Genomic DNA, 22350 nt, shown 5'->3' on the forward strand with positions numbered 1-22350 from the left:
CAGTATAGTCTCAGTATAGATTTATTTGATAAATTGATTAATAAGACAGAGGAAGAGTAAGACATGACAGCAAGAGGACTGCTTTTAACACCTCATTGGTATCTGCAGTTGTGACAAAAATAGCTAGAAAAACATTAGTTAATAGCCCTTGTGTTTTTTTATAATACAGTGTAACTCTTAGGAAAGACCCAGCCCTTTTGAGTTACTTTTGAATGTCACGTTTCTTAACTCATAGACTTTTTCCTTTACTTAGAGGTCTAGATGAATCTACGTTATGTTCTTCAATTCATAATGAATACAGCACAGGACTGACAAAGGGAATGCATGATTACAGGTAATATTACAATATTTGAGGGAATAATTGTTTTAATTCCATTACCTGTGCTCAAAAGTGTTAACAAAAGTAGAAGACAATTGAGTGATTAGTGTTTGCAGACAGGCTCTATGCTTCTTTTAAAGGCTGTTAAGTATATGAAATTCTTGTGTTTCTTATGTATATGCTGAGTAGGAAATAAATTCAGGTAATGTGTTGACTTAATTTTTTCAAACTACACTGACTATGGGAATTGGAATTATTGCTTAAAGTAATTCAGAATATATTTGTGAAATTGTGTTTACTAATTGACGTTTTGAAATAAAATGAATGTACAAAAAGAAGCAAGCAGTCATGTTTTCTGCCACATCACAGGTATATGATGAAATTTGGTGGTTGATGAAAAGAAAATCATATTTTTTCTACATAACTCACCCTCAAGTGACATAAGTATTTCCACAACATACTGTCATTGTTGAACAGTGTATATGGGTTGAGAGACAAAGAGATGATTCCCAGTGAAAAAGTCCATCTAAAGTTCTTTATCTGGAAAGATGCTCATTTGTCTCAAGCTGCAGGCTGTTGAAGGTTTGAAGGGAATGTTAAGGGAGCTTACTTTGCTGCTTGTTTTCTTTCCTGTTCTTGGCTAGCAGTGATTGTGAGAGGGGGTAGTGTGCTTGATGGCTAGTAAGGAATATTAGATGCAGCAAACTTGGCCTAAACTGTAACTAATTTCTTATTTTAGGAAGATGAGGCTTAAACTTCCCAGGTCTCAAGACTTTGGCTTTAATTTTAAAACTTCAATATCACAGGTGTGTCCCATATGGACCTGCATCTGTCTCTGGTTGGTTTGGGCTAAATGCATTCCTCACTTCTAATTTTGGTTGGCAAGAAGTAACAGGGGAAAACCTAATCTTTAACATGCAATTTTAGACTAACAGTGTAAATATGCCTGTCAAGGGACACAGCTCAAGTGCATAGGTAGAGAAGAAATTAGTCTAGAAAAAAAACTTTAAAACGTAACTTTAATGGTACATAATTCGGGGATTTCTTAGTCCTCAAATGGAAACAGCAAGCTGGAAAATGTAGACATGTACTTAATTATTGGTGGTTTAATTTATTGAAACACTACCTCAACTAAAATAGTTCGGCATCTGTAGCACTCCTGGCTGTTTTTTTTAGTTGTTTTTTTATGTTGTTGGGGTTTTTTTGTTCAGTTTTCTTTTTTTGCAATTGGGACCTTCTTTCAGTTTAAAATATGGAAGCATCTGCTTGCTCATCATTCTGTTTTCTGTCATTTTGTGTCTTTGCCTACAATAAAAACCTTTTCCTTAAGAACATCCAGTAAGGGCTTCTTCATGTCAATGTAATTTAACTATCTCAGATCCCGTCAGATGATTGTTTCTTGTCTCCTTCCCCCTCCTCTACAATTTGCCTTTCTTCATCCTAAGAATAAAATTAAGATACAGAACTATAAATGGTGTCATACTTCAGGATAAAAGTTAACACTTGTTTGCACTTAAGTTAATGCGAACCCCATACTGGCATGTTTAACATTGCACCTGTATGCAGTTTACAGGGAAATTATGTTATGAAAGAACCTAAAAATTAAGTTACAGTTTAAATCGAAGTATAAAATAATTATCCTTGTATTTGAACATCTCAGTGGGTGAATGTTTTCAGATAAACATGTTTTGAAACAGTGATAAATAAAAGGGGCCACAGATGCAAACAAATACAACAAATTTTGTTCTTTCTCATATTAATGGAATTGCTTTGAAGTCAATAAGACTTAATAAAAATTTCAACTGTTTTTTGATATTTTTCTTTTTGTAACGCAGAAAAGCATTCTATGGGGTAAATGAAATTGCTGTGAAAGTGCCTTCCATTTTAAAGCTTCTGATTAAGGAGGTAAGATCTTTAACAAATTATATATAAAAAAGTGTATCATTAATTATTACTTTAAATGCAATGACTTTTGAACTGGTCTTCAAGTAATAATGTAAACCAGAAGCTTTCCTCCAGAGCCCAGCACTGTAAAAAAAAAATTATACTACCTTTATCTTGGAGCTCTTCAAACTTAAGAGGCCTTAGCTGTAAGCTCTTCAGAGTTCACAACGTGGTGCATAGCAAGGATACTAGGAAAATGTGTCAGAATTCTTTTCAGAGGGTATGCATCTTATTTGTTTTCTATTGTTAATTTCAAACATAAAGTGACTGCGTGATCAACATGGGGATTATACGTAACAACATATGCCACAAGTCAAACGTTCTTGCATAAACTTCTGTTGGATTGTTCCATTTAATTTCTTTTTTCTGTGTATAAGGTGGATTTGCATAATTGACTTGTTATCCATGTAGTATAATAATGCATGACAGAAAGTTTTGAACAAAGAAACTCTCCAACCTGAAGTAACAGAGTGCATTTATTAGGAAGAAGTAGATAATAAGATCCAACTTAATTTAAGAATTGCAACTTAAGGTGCATCAGATATACCTAGTGTTTTGCTTTGAGGTGTATTTAAAAGTACATATTTGCATATTCTAGTAAGAACTGTGCTTTTAAGGGGTTGAGGAAGTGATGAAAAAGAGGGATAGTTTGGCAAAACAGGCAAACCTCTCAGTTCTTCACACATGATTTTTTATCTCCTTCATAGAGGAAGAGAATGATTTTGACTCTGTTCTGATGGGGAATGCATGTGACCCTGTGGTGTAACTGTAATATTCTGTCACTCTTCTAGGTTCTCAACCCTTTTTACATTTTTCAGTTGTTCAGTGTGATATTGTGGATCACTGATGAATATCACTACTATGCATTAGCAATTGTGATCATGTCTGTAATATCCATTGTTAGCTCACTCTACACCGTTAGAAAGGTAAGTTCAAAGAAAACAGATGCATCTTTTCAGCTTTTTACTGATTGGTTTATTTTGATATGAAATTGCCTACAAATCTTGAAGAATTTTTAGAGGTATACAGGTAGAATTTTGTTACAGGGTTTCCCTTTTTGAGCTGGAAGAATTTGGACTTGCATTTTTCCTCAAGACCTGTCTCTGCTCACTTTCCATGCTGTTGAATCAGTAGGTTGACCTCAGATAACATAAATGCTACCTCACTTAAATAAAACTAAGTCATATTGACAGTAGTGATTCCATCTTGCATTGTTTCCTTCTGTTTGAAAAAGTCAACACAACTGAGCACCAGGCAGATGTGTGGATCGTTAGAATTGGTGGTGCTTTCATTTCTGTAGACTTAGCTGTAGCTGGTGGTAATCAAAGTACCAGTTATCCTTGAATTGCAATCTGAATTCAAACCAGAGACAAAAAAAACCCTCTTACCTTAATCTGGGGTCATATAACTACTGCAGTTTTTACTTATGTATGTTAATGACCAAATATTTATAACATTTTGCCTGGCAGTGTATGTTTGCTTCCAGGATGCTGGTAAAAGTAGGAACCTGTACAGATTGATGCACTCAAACTATTTACCCATAAGTTTCCTAAACTATGTTCAAGATAATGTTTTGAGTAACATTTTGTTGTAAAAGAGTGTTGGTAAAGAATCCCATCACTTTGGTTTGTAGAAATAGAACGTGCATATAGAAGAAGGCAAGTTGTGCTTTTAAATAATAAACTGTTTTCTCCCCTTTGCAGCAATATGTTATGTTACATGACATGGTAGCAGCTCACAGCATTGTAAGGGTTTCTGTCTGCAGAGGAAACCAAGGTAAATTTCACAGGCTGTTTGGAAAGCTGAGTTTAAATTGTCCATTAGCAGTGAGTGTAAAGTTGGTGTGCATCTGTTCTTTCTTTGATCACCTTGAAATGCTTGATTTCTTAGCAAAATTGTGTGAGGAAAAGGAGAAGTTGCCAAGAGGAATTTAGATAGGATAATAATATGTTCAGGATTATCCTTGTAGATGGTATTCTTAGCAAATATCAGGTTTGTTCTAGATAGGTGTTTTTCCTATTCTTGTTTCTCATTATCTACCATGTATACTACATATCTATCATATGTAACTGTTACTGTAGTTTCTTTCTCAGCTTAAAGATGTGCATGCGTTAGGTTTCCATTGCAGTTTGTTACCCAGCAGAGACTGTAAATTGATTTCTGGACTTCTGCTTATTTGGATACCACAGCAGTTGAAGATGGTTAGGTTGTAGTGTGATACTGTTTTGTAAGACATACGTTTGTATTTGACTTGTATCTTTACATGGACATTTTACTGTAGCTGATTGTTAATACCTTTTGTTTCCTTTCATTTGTTATGGTGAACTATATCCAGGTGATCTACAGTTTAATCTGCAGTGGAATTTAGTTTGTCAGTGGCTTTTTCTGTTTTAAAAAACTTTTCATAATGCCATCAAGACAACAGAGTATAACCCCTATTGTCACCACATGGATCTTAGCTGTGGGGATCTTTATGGGGTTTTGTAGGTGGTGGCTATTTTCAGGTAAACTTGTTTGTGTTTTAACACTCAGAAATAGAAGAAATCCTTTCCACCGACCTTGTGCCTGGAGATATCATGTTGATTCCGTCTAATGGGACAATTATGCCCTGTGATGCAGTACTTCTCAGTGGTACTTGCATTGTAAATGAAAGTATGTTAACAGGTAAAGTAAACTTAATACAGTTTTGTTTGGCTAAATGTATTAATTTATACCTGTGTGAATGCTTAAGTTGCAGTATATTCTAGCAGAAGTGGATATGTTTATTTTGTGTGAAATGTGTATGTTCTCAAATTTACATATGCTCCTAAGTACTTTTGTACTTGTGTTCTGCTTATCTGCAACAGCTAGCTGGTGCTGCTTGGCAACTCCAAAAATGAATGATGGTTTCTTGTTGAAATGCTTTCTTGATAGTTTGTCCTGCTTCCTGATTTGATGTTCTCTGTAAATTGCATTCTGCAGTATGTTCCTTCATTCTTCTTTTGCCCAAACTTTTTAGCTGCTTCCATGAATACAGGTAGTGAGTGTTCTGCTGTATTTAAAACCATTAATTATTATCTCAAGTTGTGCATGCATATTTGTGTGTTTTATCATGTTAAATTCTTTGAATATACTTAAACTCTTGCTGCTACTAGCAACAGATAAGTTGATTGCAGCCCAAGCTTGAGAGTACTCAGTTACCCAAGGAGCTGAAGCTGAAGAAATTTTTTCTCTAGTTTCTCTGAGTAAAGATGGGGTGATGCCTTGCAGCAGCAGAAGGTTGTTTAATCCTTTTTTCTTTCAATAAGCTATATTTTACACCAGTGTGATTTGAAGTAAGAGGTACAAAACCCGCATTGGTGAATAATAAGTAGAGTTAAATAGGATTTTATAAGGAATCTGGTGAGCTGAGACTAATAGGTGAGAGACTACCTAGTAACATTCTGAAAGGAAGATATTTTCTCCATAAGTCTGCTTTTGTGCTGATGAAGTGAGATTTATACTGTTCTACTGGAAGTTGTGAAGGGAGAAAATGTTATTTGATCTTGCTTAGACATTCTTTCTTCATTTAAGGTGAAAGTGTTCCTGTCACAAAGATTAATCTACCAAATCCTTCGGAATATCCGAAAGCAATGGGAGATGAAATATACAGTCCAGAAGTGCATAAACGGCATACTTTGTTCTGTGGAACCAATGTAATTCAAACCCGTTTTTATACTGGAGAATTGGTCAAAGCTCTAGTAGTGAGAACAGGTATTGATTGTTGAGTTTATTACTTGTTAACTTATACTTTGGATTATAGTATTGAATGTTGCTAAGCTTGGATAAATGAGTATACCCCAAATAATTTGATAAATGTCTACAACAATAATAAAACTAGATAATGGCCTGAAGAGTATCAACTGGCAAGCAAGAAAGTAAATCGGTATTTAGCATCAGTTTAAAACTTACCTGAATGTGTTTTTAAGTCCTTTAGGTGTCTTCTATGCAGTGTGTAGGTTGAACTACATGAGCCTCTTTGAAAAGGTTTGCCGTACAATTGGATTGGTAGTGGGGAATGGCTTATTTTACTGGAATCAGTGACAATCTCAAATGGTTTTCTTTGCCCATGGTTTTGTCAAAGCACATAACATTTGCTTAGAAACTGCATTTGATCTAGCACTTTATACAGAGGTGCCACTTCATACTAACATGTTAAAGGTTTGGTTTTAGATAACACAGATATTCTATTGCAGAAAATTGCAGAGACTGGTGTAGTTGTAGGATTCTGCTTTACAAAGATGATCTTAAGAAAACCACCACAAAATAGAAGAATGTAAGCTATAATCAAGTTGCAGTATAATGGATAGAATAAATTTGACTACATTGACTAGGATACTACTTAAAGCAAGTGTTCTAATAACTTCATCCTAATTAGCCTCTTCTTTCTCTGGTGCCTTTACCTTCTTTAAGTCTGTTTTAGCAGTAAATATTCTGTTTATTTTTTAAAATTAAATCTAATGTCTTTCTATAAGCTTTTATTAGTCTTTTTTTTTTCTCAGAGAAAAGTATTACCCTTCCCTTGAACACATCTCCATATATATAGGCCATGCAAAACAGCAACAGAAATGAGCTGCAGAAGACTTTACTTTTTCTATTCTGCAGAAAGACTCAACACATGGAGTCTTTCTGCCTTCACATCTAGAGTTATCTTTTTAATCTGTTCTTTCCTCATGACAGGTCAGAGTTAGCACCTATGTTGTAAACGGGATGAATTTAGCTCTGTGAACCATGTTCAGATTTTACGTATGGACAAGTACACTTTTCCTGCTATGACTACATAGAGAGAGAAGAGTAAAGGGATATAAAAGCTCCCTATTCTCCTGTCTGGTTTACAGGAACAACTTTTAGTCAAGTAGGGCATTTCCCACTCCACAGAACTGGATGGATATCACAGCACTTGTAGTGTCTCAGTCCTAAGGTGTCTGATATTAAGAACTAAAGTAATTCTTACATAGTGACATATAAGTAAAAATACATTTATCTGAGGGAGAAGGATGAAAAAATTGAAGATACTAGATAATTTAGTCCTCAAAAGAATTCTAGGAGAGCTGAACTACATATGGTTGTATGCAAAGACGTGTTGTCTTGATCTTGTCGTAAATGGAGATGTAAGATTGATCTATTGAACTGTGCTTACAGCACTCTTCAGAGTTAAGCCTTTAACACAAAATATTTGGTGTTAGAGCTAAAATATGTATAATATACTGATGAACTAAAGGTATTATTTTTTCTTCTCCTGAAACTCAGTTCACGGGTATGTTAGTGCATACGTTATTGTGAACTTACAGAGACTTGGCACTTAAGTACTTAAGTTTGGACTCTATGAATAGCTTTATTTTCTTTTTGCAATCTCTGGCTTAATTGGACAACTAATAAATATACCCACTAGCTTTGCACTGTAAGGAACAAAATGCAGTACAACAAACTCTTCCAGGCTAAACCATTAGAGGGTTTACTGCTGCTGTAGAAGAGGGGTTTGTTGGCATCAGCTGCATGTCCTTGCCGTTGGAGAGAAGCACTTAGTATGGGGTGCACATATTTTTTAAGAACCTTAACTACAGTAATGCAAAATACCTTTTACTGTATATTGAGAAACAGTCTAATGAAATTAGTAGCTTAAGGGTTTCATTGGGGTTTTTGATATATTTGAATAGCTTTGCTCTTATTTGTACTTTCAATAACTCGTTTTTATTTCTAGGCTTTAGTACTGCTAAAGGACAGCTTGTTCGTTCCATACTATATCCAAAGCCAACTGATTTTAAACTCTACAGAGATGCCTATTTGTTTCTTCTGTCTTTGGTCGTGGTGGCAGGCATTGGGTTTCTTTACACAGTTGTCAACAGCATCTTAAATGAGGTATGTTTTCATTTCTAGTCAAGAACTGCCTTCTTTTAGAAAGGGTCTGATGATTACAGGCACTTCAGATAATGAGAAACAATGAAATTTGAAGTAAAAAATTCTTTGCTTTATTTTATACCCATGGAACGAGAAAGGCAAGCTTATTGAGAACAAAATTCAACATAGAAGCAGGACTTCAATATATTACAGTGAAATTTGAGTTTACCTCTATTTTTACTGACCCTGTTACTACACTTTTATCTTTGTTATATGTAAGATTTCTATGTGACTGATAATTTGCTTGGAAGAAATAGGATAGAGCATATCTAAAGCATGCTTCAGGCAAAAATATCCTTACCAAGAAACTGATAACTGATAACAGTAACTTTTGTTTCTCCAAAATTTTTGCATTACTTAGTTACTGTTTTAAAGTAATGGATTTACTGGGGAAAAAGTAAAAATGCTAAGTAATTTAGGACTGGATTATCATGATTGCTTATGGTGGGTTGAAGATTGCTAAGTTTCTGGGCAATCCAGAATGTGCTGTACTGGAGAAAGCAATATGGGGATTTTGCTTTTGGTAGCGGTGGTTGTAACACTTAAGTGAGATAGTAAATCTTTAAATAGCTAGTTGTTGATCATCCACTCTGACCTTTGTTACAGGTTCCAACTCATACCATCATCATCGAGTCTCTTGACATTATCACTATCACGGTGCCTCCAGCGCTCCCTGCTGCCATGACTGCTGGCATTGTTTATGCACAAAGAAGGTTGAAAAAAATCGGCATCTTCTGCATCAGCCCACAAAGGATAAATATCTGTGGCCAGCTGAATCTTGTGTGTTTTGATAAGGTTAGGTGAATTTTGAAACTTTGTGTTGCCACCTGGAGGGGCATTATTTAAAAGAGAATTTGTATAAACTGGGAACTACAGGAAAATTCATTACTTATATATAAATCAGATAATTTTTTGTCCTATTAGCTTCCAGGTATTCAGTGCTTATCACCTGTTAACTCAATTTAGTTTGTTCTAAAAAGCTGTTATAATACAGAGCTGCTTTCTTATGTCAAGTCTCCCAGGTCCTAACTTATTATTGGCACCCCAGAAATGTGATAGTTGGGGTTTGTTAAGAGTTTTATTTAGTACACGTCATCTGGAAAATGGAAGTGTGAGGTCAGACTTGTTTCTTAGTTTTATTTATTTCAGTGAAAAGCCAAACCAGCATATTTTGTTATTACTCCTTAACAGAAACACAAGTGAAAGACAGTAATGCCACTAGCCAGAATCCTTTGCTTGTCACTATGCCTTAGATAAAATTTATTTTCCTCTTTAGATTTTTAGCTCCAAGGAGGTGCATGGCTTTGAATGTTTTTGGTGTTTTTTTTTAAGTTATTTAACAGAGTTGGAACTTAAGTTACTATCCAAAAGCAAGGGAGATGCTGTATTTCCTGTCCTAAAGTCCTGCTTATATTTTTATATATATATATATATATATATTTTAGTGAAAGTAAAATAAAATACATTGTGGAGGTGTAATTTGGTTAATTAGTCACTAATTTTTGCTTTACCTGAGGAAAATATTTTTCTGAAGGGTTTTTCTTCTTGCCATGTCCTTTGGTTTATTTTGCAGACTGGCACACTTACTGAGGATGGCTTGGATCTTTGGGGAATTCAACGGGTGGAAAACGCTCGGTAAGGATAAGCTCACAGCTGATAGAGTATGTGATACTTAGTTGTGCTTTAGCAGCTGCAGCAAAATAGAATAGAAAATTCCAAGTTATCTCATACATGTTTGCATTTCTGTAATAAGCAGTAAGAATGCAACTGGAAATATGGTTTCTGTATAATGAAAGTTACAGGTCTCTTATGAGGCTGAAGTGAAATTTAATTTGTTAAAGTCTGAGACCTCATTAGGTTCATACTGCGGAAATGATGCAGTTAAAAGTATAGCATTTTCCTTAACCCTGTCCTCCCAGGTGATGACTTTTTGGGCTGCTAAAATTAATTAGCTTTAACTAATTTAGTTAAGTACAAAATTATAAAGTGTCTCTGTATGAGGAATCAAACTACACAGTGAATTAACACAGTTTTTTAAGGAGATGGAAGTAGTGACTGTTTTGGAAGATTCCAGCCCAGAGTCTAAATGTATTTTCTGTGATGTGTGAAAATACAAGTGAAGAGACTCGTGCAGTCAATTTTCTTCTGTTAATATAAACAAACCTTTTGAATTGGCTCATAATAAATAATTATAGTGCTAAGTATATTATTACTTCATTGTTTTAGTTTCCTTTTGCCGGAAGAGAGGGCTTGCAGTGAGAGCTTGCTGAAGTCTGAATTTGTCGCTTGCATGGCAACTTGTCATTCCCTTACAAAAATTGAAGGGGTGCTTTCTGGGGATCCGCTTGATTTGAAGATGTTTGAAGCAATAGGATGGGTAAGTGTCGGCTTGTTTTAAGAGACTCAGCATTTTCAAGATCAGTAATTGGAAATTTCCGATCCTGCTACATACAAGATAAACCATTATATGCTGGTTTAAACTGTAACTGTAAAATGGTGGGCTTTTGACAATGCTTGTGTCAAAGGAAGTCTTAATATGAAAGTGTTCCTAAAATGTGTTTTTCATTCATAGAACTAAAAAATCTGAAAAGTTATTTTACTTCTTTCTGATTTTGTTTGTGGCAAAGTATCAATACATTTGATAAACATATAAAATAGCTAAGTGAATCTTTACGTTAACTGCAAAAATAAGACACTTAATTCTCACAGGAAATCTTGGTTAGAAAGGTCATGGCACCCTGGGCATTCTTAAAGCCTGTTGGGGTTTTTTGGGTATTGGTTTTTTGTTTGGTTGGTTTGGTTTTGGTTTTTTGGTTTTTTTTGTTTGTTTTTTTTCTGAAAATTACATTATGAGAAAATCAGAGTTAATAAATGTATAAAGTAATTGGTTATTTTTAATACAGATTTTGGAAGAAGCAACTGAAGAGGAAACAGCCCTTCATAATCGAATCATGCCAACAGTGGTTCGACCTTCAAAACAACTTTTCCCAGAATCCAAGCAAGCAACAGATCAAGAAATGGTAAGAAAAATCAAAGCAATTACTTGAATTGAAGTAATCCTTCATGTTAAACAAATACATTGTACCATATGCTGTGGTTCTGGCTGATATAATTCAAATTGGTTCAAAACTGCATGTTTTTTTGATGACAAAGATAGGGAAAACATGCCTAAATTGTTGTTTAAGGTAGTCGTTCAGTATATGCCACTTTCAGTGTGAGCAGACTGTCAGCATCATGACCTTTGTGAACTTGCTGTAAAGTGCTGTAATGCTTTTTGAGCTTACACCTTTTAATATTAGTATCATTTCACATTTTAATATTAGTATCATTAGTAAATCCTTTTTGTGCTAATGAAGTGCTTAGGTGTGCTCACTTTGCAGTTATAGTTAAAACAGTCCTTTGTTAATGTCACTGCATGGTGTAGAATTCTTGCCACCATTGTGTACGTGCACAGCAGTAATTACTGCGTAGTAGTTGTCATGAACATTCTTGAAACTTATTACATGATTTTTGGGGGGCATACTTCATCATCATGGCCATATTCTAAAATCTGTAATACTTTAATCATTTACATAGGCTAAATGAACACAGGCTGGACTATGAAAGTCTTGCAAATTCTGATCAAGAAATCAAGCTCTAAAGTTCTATGTCCCACTTAAAGGATACTAAACAGATTTAATAGATTCATATTCCGCTGTAGTGAATCCATTGCAAATACAATGCAGCTTTATGCTGAGAGTGCTGTGTAGATTCATTTGCTTATTTTTTATTGAAATACCTTGTAGCTGAAAAAATACTTAATATTTACAGTAATGTGGTTTGTTTTTGTTTTTTATTTTAGGAATTGTTCGAGCTTTCGGTAAGTATGCTTTTCAATCAGGCATGTACCTCTTTTCTTAGAATATAGGTGGATGTGACCCTTTTCTTCCTTCCTGTATGACACAGACCAGTTATGAAATTGGAATTGTGCGCCAGTTTCCATTTTCTTCAGTTTTGCAACGTATGTGTGTAATAGCGAGAGTTCTAGGGGAGAAGAGAATGGACGCTTACATGAAAGGTGCCCCTGAAGTGATTGCAAGCTTATGTAAGCAGGAAACAGGTAAAAGAACAAACTGTATTTTCATTTCTTGTGTAGCTCAGCTGCAATATAGATAATTTTAATAACTCTAAACTTGAACTTTTTTTAAGTTCCTGTTGACTTTGAGTGTGTCCTCGAAGAATACACTAAGCAGGGCTTTCGAGTTATTGCTCTTGCCCACAGAAAATTGGAGTCTAAGCTTACATGGCACAAAGTCCAGACTATTAATAGGTAAGAGTGGCTTCACTTTCTTAATAAGCAGTTATAGGCTTTGAAAGCTGCATGCTTTGGATTAATTTTGTAATGCTGATTTTTGTTTAAATCTATTACTACTGTTCTTTCTTGACAAGTGTAGTTCTGTGCATTTTTTATTTGTATGCTGTACAATACATAGAAATCTAAGATAAGGAAGCTTTTCTGCAATAATGTGGAACATCTTTAAGTTTGAAATTAACTGTAATAATTTTATATTGTTTGATTTATATTAATGTGGCAGAAAACCTCATCTGATTTCTTTGTTACTTGATAATACTTACACCATCTGTGTCCATTAAAGATAATGGAGTACCATGTAGTGGAAACTCTCCTCTATGTGTTTGTAGTTTTTTCATCTGCTGTGAGCAACATGTCCTTTTTCTCATTGCAGAGCTTGTCAGGAAGATTAAGAAGGTAGAAAGATTTCTTCCTTCAAAGAGTAGTATTTCATCTTAATTATTTTTCAGCTGGTCCTAGTTTTGTGGGTAATGCTATCTATCTTTTCCATAGTATTCAGAAAGTGTAGCATTGCCATGAAAATGCCAGCTTTGGGCTCTTTTGTATCAGCTCTGTGTGCAAGATGACTGTAAAGCAGTGCAAAGCAATACAGAGCAGACAAATGGATTTTCCAATTTCAGGTGTGAAAATCAGTACCAGTAAAATACCCAAGACCTGTAAATGCTGACTTTCATGTAAACCAAAGTTAATTAGTTGCTTCACTTAGTTAGCTAATGTCTATTAATCTTCCCAGAGTTGGTAACATTATTTGGTGGCTTGTATGTTAGGGGTCAGCTAATTTGGAAATTAGATATGTGAATCTAAACAAATCTTAAAATTTGGCTGTGAATGCAGTTAGCCTTGGAGCATTTTTTTTTCCTAGGGATATCTCTTTTGAGAATATAATCTCTTTCAGAAAGATTTCTTGTGGAAGAAACTAAAAATGGTACTTGAGGAAAACATTTTCTCATACTGATTTTCAACTAAAACAAGGGAAGTAAGTATAAATGTTTGTAAAAGGTGATAGCTCGTAGGTGACCTTTTTATAAAGCAAATTCTTCACTTTTTATGATTCAAAATATACATTTCCCTTTGATAAACAGAAAATCAGGCTCTTTAAGCTACATGTAATAATTGTAATTCTTGTAATGTTCTCTTCCTTGCCTTCTTTCCTACAGAGATGCTATTGAAAGCAACATGGATTTTATGGGGTTAATTATAATGCAAAACAAGTTAAAGCAAGAAACCCCTGCTGTACTTGAAGATTTGCATAAAGCCAACATTCGCACTGTCATGGTTACAGGTTAGCACATAAACATTCATACTCAAAAATCCATTTTATTTTGGTCTTATTTTAATTACAGTGTATGAAGTCAGATTGTAGTGTCAACAGGTTGGGATTGCACTGTATTTATAGAAAGAGGAAAGTTTAGAAACTACTGTGAGAATATTCGGACACCAGTCTGCTGTTTCTTTTTGAATGCAAGTTGCTTTGTAAGTCAGAGATCAGAAGCCAGTGTAAGGATGAGTCCTCTTCCTAGCTCCATGCACAAGTTACTTATACTGAATTGAAGGATGAAAAACCTTAGAGGTCTTCCAAATCAGGCTAGGTGAAAGTCCCGGTCTGATCTTATGACTGACCCTCATTTGAGCAAGGGTTGGACTAGATGACCTCCTGAGGGTCCCTACCATTTTGAATTATATTATGATAAGTCACTTTGTGGTGTTGGTTTTGTTTTTGGTTTTTTTTTTTTTTAAAGAATGATTTATGTCCCCTTTAAGCAGGCTAGGTATCTGTACTCAATGTTTCCATGCAATAGGTATGTTTGCCTTTTAAATCACAGGTACTGCAGCTTTGGAATAATAGTGTGATAGGCTGGCAATACAACTCAGTGTTTGCATGTTCTGTGACTGTGTTTAAAAAGTGCTGTTTTAAATGGCCATGTGCTTTCTGCCAGATTTTCAGTATATCCTAAGGCTTGGCCAATAAGAAATCTTTATGGCTGAAAGAAGCATTTTAGTGATGTTAGCGCAGAGGAATGGTTTAACAGGCTGGGTTTTGAATTTTGTCCAAAGGCTTGGTTTTCCCTGAGGTTGTCATGGGTATGTTAGGCAGTCCTTTTCTGAATTTAAAACTGGCTTTGTTAGCTTTTCTCTTAATGTGGATTATCAGTGAAACTGACTGAAACTATTTTAAATGTAATTGTTTAACAGGGGATAACATGCTAACTGCTGTCTCTGTGGCCAGAGACTGTGGAATGATTCTACCTCAAGATAAGGTCATTATTGCTGAAGCACTACCTCCAAAGGATGGGCAGGCTGCCAGGATCAACTGGCATTATGCAGATACCCTCGCAAAATGCACTAGTTCATCACCAGCCATAAACTCAGAGGTAACATGAGCATTATGATGCCATTACAGTGTAAGCAGTTAGTTTTACAGTTGAGTTTCTTTTTATCTTATTCTGTCAAATAGCAAATCTCCTGTTAAGTGTCAAATAAAAGTTGACGTACTAATTAACTTTCAGATTTTAAAATACCAGAGTAACAAAACAGCTGGGGGAACTAGTTTTTCAATGGTGATACGACATTTGATATTTTAATTCTGCAGGAGACAGGATTTTTTCCACATTTCAGTCTGTTAAGACTGCTCTAGCTGTTTGTAGTTGAAATATTACATTGTGTTTTCTTGTTACTAAATAAGTGTTTTCATTATATGAGGCTTCCTTTCAAGTAACGTTCTTAGAAACCTCCCCTCTAGCGTGGGATCTTAAGGAATAACCCTCTTGAGTATTAGCTTGAAATTACAAGTATCTATGTAAATACAGTAGAGTACACTACTAGAGTATTGAATTACTTTTGCTAGGATATTCCAGTTAAATTGGTCCATGAAAGCCTTGAGGATCTCCAGATGACCAAGTACCATTTTGCAATGAATGGGAAGTCATTTGCCGTGATTTTGGAGCATTTTCAGGACCTGGTACCCAAGGTGAGTATTTCATTTGAGTATGAACACTTCTGTTGGTGAACAGATTTTGCCCTGTGAGCATTAAGAAATCTTCTGTCTTCCAGCTTGTGTTACATGGCACTGTATTTGCTCGCATGGCACCAGATCAGAAAACTCAGCTGGTGGAAGCTTTACAAAATGTAGAGTAAGTATTTGCTCAAGCACAGCAAGTGGGAGGGTTGACAGACTGTTTGGTGTGATAGGAGGAAAAAATTATATATGCTGCTAACTGTTCTTCCAAATGAAAAAAGCTGGGCTAATTATATATATTGTATATATATAATTATGTATATATGATATATGTAATTACACATATATATATTAGTTGGGCTAATATAACTTCCTTGTGTTGGTAAATAAGCCTGCTAGCTGAGCAGGAATGAGAGTAGTACCACCTGCTGGCTGGTTGTGACAAGTTTCAGGCTTTTCATGAAGTTACAAATGATGAATAGCTAAACTGACTAACACAGTTTATAAATCTGGTTGCTTGGATTAATAAAAAAATCCATCAAATGTCTTCTCTGTATTACAGAAGTATTAATGGGATGACTTCCCATTCACATACGATCAGTATACTACTGTCTGTTAGTTTCAGGCTTTGCAGCTATATAAAATACTACAAAAGTCTCTTTTCCTAGAGCAAAGATGCTTTAGACCACGTTGGAATGATAGAGGGCTATGATAATCATTACTGGTTTGCTTGACCTGTCTACATCATATTACTTTTCTGTCTACTTCCTTATATGTATAATGGCAATAGTAATTGGTTTCAGCATTAATGATCACTCATAATTATGCAAACCCCGGACAAGTCAAATTAACATTAAAGTATTTAATGAAATAAGCTAAATGGATAACAATTAGGGAATGGTCCAGAATGCTGACGTCTGTTTGGTTTTTATAGTTACTATGTGGGCATGTGTGGAGATGGAGCAAATGACTGTGGGGTAAGTGTGTTTTTATTTCCTATACAATACGGTTCAGTTAAATTTTACAGATGAAAGCAAGTTTTAAAATGTTCTCTACTTCAATGTTAACTGGCAGGCACTAAAGAGGGCACATGGTGGTATATCTTTGTCTGAACTTGAGGCTTCTGTGGCATCACCATTCACTTCCAGAACACCTAGTATTTCCTGCGTGCCAAAGCTGATCAGGTAATGCGACTTACTGTGAACTTAAATGCATCTGTGTAACTCTTTTTGCGTACCCTATATGAATATATGTTTGATGCTGTAGAAGGCCAGTTTGAATTAAAGAAAAAACATACATTTTTAGTAGTTCTGGTTTTTTACTGTAGCATTATTTAGCATTTTGTTATAAACCCTTTTGTCCAGGTAGAGTTAATTTTTCAAAGCATGAATGAGTTTCTACATGTTAGTATTTAATTTGATGTCTTAGTGACTGTGCTGGTTTCCATAAAGGTTGAATTGCAAATGGCAAAATCCTTCAGGTAACTGCTTGGCACCACATAAAGTAGAAAACAGATTTTCTAAATAGGGCTTGACAATTTTATTCTAGAATTGTAAGTTAGGTAATAATTTTGGATAAATATCAACCAGAGAAGAATCTACTTAAGTCTGTGTGGAACTAATGAAGTAATGTGTATCAGAAAGATTTCTGGTCAGCAACTCTGTGGTTGACTGCATGTTCATTCAATCCATGTAATAAACTAGTGCTTCACAGATATTTTTGCAAGCAGGCCTTTATTTTAAAACCTCTGTTGGAAAACCATATAAAGTCAAAGAATGACAGAGTAATATGGTGGCTCGATTCAGAAGGCATGCTCACAACTTTGATACATTTAAAAGCATACCATTCTGATCCCTTTTTCTCTGTATGTCTTCAACCTAATGTCCCTCAAAAGGACTTGCTGGCATGTTCAGCTAACATTTTGCTAAGTAGAATATAACTGCTTGCATGGAAAACTTACTAGTTATATGATTGCATTTGTTTTGACAGGGAAGGCCGTGCTGCTTTAATAACTTCCTTCTGTGTATTTAAGTTCATGGCATTATACAGCATTATCCAGTACATCAGTGTTACTCTGCTATATTCTGTAAGTATTCTGTAAATGCTTAAGCAGTGTCAACCTAATCCAGAGAGTTAAAAATTGATAGATAATTCACATAAACTGTTGCAAGTCTCTTTCTGAGTACACGACACCCGCATTCTAAAAACTGTCTTTGGACTAAAGGTATTGTTCGTATTTTTGTCTTGTTTAATGTTAACTGTATGAAAAACATGGTAGTGTCTATTTTGAAAAGGCAATAACTAATGCCTATGTATAGAAAGTCACTACAGTGGGAAGACCAAATAAGCATATAAATTTAACAAAAGTAAGATTTTCAATTATTTAAAATAACTCTCAGCAGTTTTAAATAGCCTAGCTCTTTAAAGGGCAATGCATTCCTTTTGTGTAAGGATTGAAAGAGAGCAGCTTGCAAGTATTGGGGAGGGGAGCAAGGTAGAGTGTTTCCTGTTAACATGACTGGATTCACAATATGGCACATGGTAGAAATCCTGGATTTTAATTTGCATTCTGAGTAAGTTAAACATGTAAAGCATTAAAGGACCTTTGAGGTGGAAATTTTGACAACTGTATGACTACATCATAAGCTTACAGTGTTTTGAGAATTGTGGGCCTGGGCTATTACTTCATTGGTATTTAAGATTCAGTAATGCAAGCTTGATTATAAATTTCAATTACAAATAGCTTGCGGATTTTAAAACTGAAATTGTCTCATGCCTTGATACTTCAGCAGTTAATCTGTGAATTGTGGAGTACTTAAGACTCCTACAGAAAAAAGAAACCAGTTTGACAAGGCACTGTCTTGTCAGTAGGGGGAAATCTAAAGAATTAATGCTGTAGGAGTGTCACTGTAAGATATTTCCTGGTGTGAAGAAATTACCAATGTTCCAGTTGTGGTTTCTGTCTAGATCCTGAGCAATCTGGGAGATTTCCAGTTTCTCTTCATTGATTTGGCAATCATTTTGGTGGTTGTCTTCACAAGTAAGTATTGTGCTGTACTGCTGGCTTCTATAAAGCAGTTTCTGTTTGGTCAATTTTTAATTTTTTTTGTGATTACATATTGTTTGAAGTAAGCACCATGACGTACAATTTAGATGTTATAACTACTACAGTTTATGCATTAAAAACCCAAACCACTGTGTATCAAGTTAGATTTATCTGAAGTTTGTGAAATGTCCTCATACAAAATCAGGTTGTGGGCGTGATCTTTGAAAAGTAATTGTTCATGATACAGGAAGTCATAAATCTCTAGTGACATGAGGAAACTGGTTTTGGAATCAAAACAGAAGTTGTTCAATAAAATCTTTCTCAAATGTTTTGATTTTCTTGCATTTTTTGGTTGAAATTCTGCGTACAAAATGTAGTCCTCCAAGCTATCATCTAGTGAAGTATTTGATTCCACATAGGAACCTAGCACTCAGTTTACTGGCTACTGATAGAATACCAATTTTCAGTTTAATAGAAAATGCTTCTTTGAATGGCAAACCAAAACCAAAGAGCTGTAAGTCCTTGTGCAAGACAAAGCGAATTTGGCCAGACGCTACTAATTCCTTAAGTCTCGTGGCTTCTGTTATTGACCCCTGCTGTCCTGTGTTGCTGGGGGTAACCAGCCTGTAGAAGGCACTGTGGCATTATTCTAGAGCAGTATAATCTTTTCAAGATGGTTTCACACTTGCAGTTCTGGACTGAATTTTAAAGTGATGTCATAAGCAACCCATTCTGATTCCACAGAATGTGAACAGAGTGATCTTTTAAAACCATAATGATGGAATATGTAATTTGGTTTTCCTTCTCTTTGCAGTGAGTCTAAACCCTGCTTGGAAGGAGCTTGTTGCTCGAAGGCCTCCATCAGGTCTTATCTCAGGTCCACTTCTGTGTTCTGTTTTGTCTCAGATCATCATCTGCTTTGCTTTCCAAGTCTTCGGGTTTTTTTGGGTCAAACAGCAGTCCTGGTATAAGCCTTGGAGTGCAGAATTTGAGTAAGTATTTCAGTGGTTCCATGCAGAATACAGTAATGATTGGAAAGCTATAAGTAATAGTTGCTCTCTTTATTGACCCTCTTTGGGTACTTGGGATGTGAAGCTTCTGTATGGCAGGTAGTCTGTTCAATCTTTTGTGAAAAGCATACGAATACATAGGAGTTACCCAATGGCTGAAATGCAAAACTGGGTCAGAGCCAGACTGCAGGGTCTGAAGACTCCTCAACTTTATAGAATCATAGAATCACAGAACAGTTAGGGTTGGAAAGGACCTTAAGATCATCTAGTTCCAACCCCCCTGCCATCGGCAGGGACACCTCACACTAAACCATGCCACCCAAGGCTTCATCCAGCCTGGCCCTGAACACTGCCAGGGATGGAGCATTCACTACTTCCCTGGGCAACCCATTCCAGTACCTCACTACCCTAACAGTATCTTCCTTATATCCAGTCTAAACCTCTGCTGTTTAAGTTTCAACCCGTTACCCCTTGTCCTATCACTACAGTCCCTAATGAATAGTCCCTCCCCAGCATCCCTGTAGGCCCCCTTCAGATACTGGAAGGCTGCTATGAGGTCTCCACGCAGCCTTCTCTTCTCCAGGCTGAACAGCCCCAACTTTCTCAGCCTGTCTTCATATGGGAGGTGCTCCAGTCCACTGATCATCCTCATGGCCCTCCTCTAGACTTGTTCCAACTGTTCCATGTCCTTTTTATGTTGAGGACACCAGAACTGCACACAATACTCCAAGTGAGGTCTCACGAGAGCAGAGTAGAGGGGCAGGATCACCTCCTTCGACCTGCTGGTCACGCTTCTTTTGATGCAGCCCAGAATACGGTTGGCTTTCTGGGCTGCAAGCGCACACTGCAGCTGGCTCATGTTCATTTTCTCATCAACCAACACCCCCAAGTCCTTCTCCACAGGGCTGCTCTGAATTTCTCTTTTGCCCACCCTGTAGCTGTGCCTGGGATTGCTCCCACCCAGGTGTAGGACCTTGCACTTGCCAAGGTTAAACTTCATGAGGATGGCATCAGCCCACCTCACAAGTGTGTCAAGGTCCCTCTGAATGGCATTCCTTCCCTCCAGCGGATCAGCCGAACCACACAGCTTGGTGTCATTGGCAAACTTGCTGAGGGCACACTCAATCCCACTGTCCACGTCACTGACAAAGGTGTTGAACAAGACCGGTCCCAACACCGATCCCTGAGGGACACCACTCGTTACTGGTCTCCATCCGGACATTGAAAACAACTCTTTGCCTGCGGCCATCCAGCCAGTTCTTTATCCACTGAGTGATCCACCCATCAAATTGATGACACTCCAATTTAGAGACAAGGATGTCTCGTGGGATAGTGTTGAACACTTTGCACAAGTCCAGGTAGATGACTTTGGGACAGTTGAGATTAAAATTGTAAATTAATGGTTCGGACCTATTTTTAACCCTTCTGTTGTGAATGCTCCATCCCTGGCAGTGTTCAAGGCCAGGTTGGACAGAGCCTTGGGTGATATGGTTTAGTGTGAGGTGTCCCTGACCATGGCAGGGGGGTTGGAACTAGGTGATCTTAAGGTCCTTTCCAACCCTAACTATTCTATGATTTTGTGATTTTCCTGTTAGAGTTACCGTATATGAAATTGGTATTTCAGAAAACAAAGACATGTTTCAACCTTTTTTTAGATTGCTATATTTTCTTATTTGTCTTCTAAATGTATCTACAGTGATAGTTTCTAAACAGTTCATGTAGTAAACTTAAAACCTGTAAGCAGAAAAGAACTCAAAGTTCAGAATTCACAAGAATTGCTGCCTCCCTTCCATAGTTTTCAGTTATTTCTTACTGTAATAGATTTTCAAGGACAAACTTTTTTAGCAGTTTGTTCTGTCATTGCCTGGTTTGCATCTTCTCCATAACACAGTGATAATCATTGGGTTTTTTTATGTCGTAGTGAATGTAATGTATTGGATGCCACAAACACCAGCTCTGCACACCATGGGAATGAGACTCTTCATGATGAACATTACATTAAAAATTACGAAAACACAACTTTGTTTTTTATATCCAGCTTTCAGTACCTCATAGTGGCAATTGTCTTTTCTAAAGGAAAGCCCTTTAGACAACCATGCTACAAAAATTGTAAGTCCTTTCTTATTGTATACAGTTCCAAGTGAAACTCCCAAGTGACTGTTCACTTGTTTATCCATGGCTTGCTTACAATTGTCTTCTGCCACTTCAGCAATAGTAGTATTGCTGGAGGAACACACTACAATTATCCTCTGATAATCAGAAAAAAATAGGGAAGTATTAAACTGTATGAAGAAATTTATGGGAATAGTTGCTTAGTTTGTGGAAGTATATGTGTATATATATTTCAGCATCACAAGTGAGCCAGTGAGAAACTGAGTCTGGCCTCCTGTCTCTTTGTAGCTATCAGCACAACTTGTATTGCCAAAATCCACCAGGAAAGGGTTTAGAGGGAAAAAATAAGTTCTTTCCAGGGAGTAATAAACCCATGATATATGGGAAAACTGTCCAAAACTCTGTGTGATGATCTGATTAAAATATTTTTTCTTGTTTTACAGTTCTGTTTGTTACATCTGTGATAGTTCTTTATGTCTTCATATTTTTCATCATGTTGCATCCTGTTGAATCTATTGACGCATTTCTTGAGGTAAGATTCACCAGTTACACTCTGCGTCTCTACTTCTAGGGTAGCTGATTGGCTGCCTTTTGGGCAAGCTTGAACCGTTTTAGAGCTTTAACTTAGCATCTCTGGGAGAGGGAAATGAGAATTTAATGACTGAGCCTGCTTGGAATACATGTTTGTTTCATATG

The 22350-nt window shown here is 36.2% G+C and overlaps 1 protein-coding gene across 5 annotated transcripts in view; it reads left to right on the forward strand.

The window, feature by feature from the left end:
* The window catches only part of ATP13A3 (ATPase 13A3), a 61570-nt gene that overhangs the window by 29257 nt on the left and 9963 nt on the right, over nucleotides 1–22350 (forward strand). For all 5 annotated transcript variants that reach the window (XM_034063594.1, XM_034063597.1, XM_034063598.1 and 2 more), the window contains 25 exons: nucleotides 254–334; nucleotides 2155–2224; nucleotides 3055–3189; nucleotides 3967–4039; nucleotides 4796–4927; nucleotides 5816–5995; nucleotides 7983–8140; nucleotides 8786–8974; nucleotides 9753–9814; nucleotides 10406–10556; nucleotides 11083–11199; nucleotides 12021–12038; nucleotides 12125–12278; nucleotides 12368–12488; nucleotides 13688–13812; nucleotides 14724–14902; nucleotides 15376–15498; nucleotides 15582–15661; nucleotides 16421–16463; nucleotides 16561–16670; nucleotides 17476–17572; nucleotides 18454–18526; nucleotides 19347–19524; nucleotides 21464–21651; nucleotides 22098–22186. In XM_034063594.1, the coding sequence (XP_033919485.1) occupies nucleotides 254–334; nucleotides 2155–2224; nucleotides 3055–3189; nucleotides 3967–4039; nucleotides 4796–4927; nucleotides 5816–5995; nucleotides 7983–8140; nucleotides 8786–8974; nucleotides 9753–9814; nucleotides 10406–10556; nucleotides 11083–11199; nucleotides 12021–12038; nucleotides 12125–12278; nucleotides 12368–12488; nucleotides 13688–13812; nucleotides 14724–14902; nucleotides 15376–15498; nucleotides 15582–15661; nucleotides 16421–16463; nucleotides 16561–16670; nucleotides 17476–17572; nucleotides 18454–18526; nucleotides 19347–19524; nucleotides 21464–21651; nucleotides 22098–22186 (2926 nt within the window). The remainder of the gene's footprint in view (nucleotides 1–253; nucleotides 335–2154; nucleotides 2225–3054; nucleotides 3190–3966; nucleotides 4040–4795; nucleotides 4928–5815; nucleotides 5996–7982; nucleotides 8141–8785; nucleotides 8975–9752; nucleotides 9815–10405; nucleotides 10557–11082; nucleotides 11200–12020; nucleotides 12039–12124; nucleotides 12279–12367; nucleotides 12489–13687; nucleotides 13813–14723; nucleotides 14903–15375; nucleotides 15499–15581; nucleotides 15662–16420; nucleotides 16464–16560; nucleotides 16671–17475; nucleotides 17573–18453; nucleotides 18527–19346; nucleotides 19525–21463; nucleotides 21652–22097; nucleotides 22187–22350) is intronic.

Source organism: Melopsittacus undulatus, chromosome 6, assembly GCF_012275295.1.
Source record: "Melopsittacus undulatus isolate bMelUnd1 chromosome 6, bMelUnd1.mat.Z, whole genome shotgun sequence".
Classification (NCBI taxonomy): domain Eukaryota; kingdom Metazoa; phylum Chordata; class Aves; order Psittaciformes; family Psittaculidae; genus Melopsittacus; species Melopsittacus undulatus.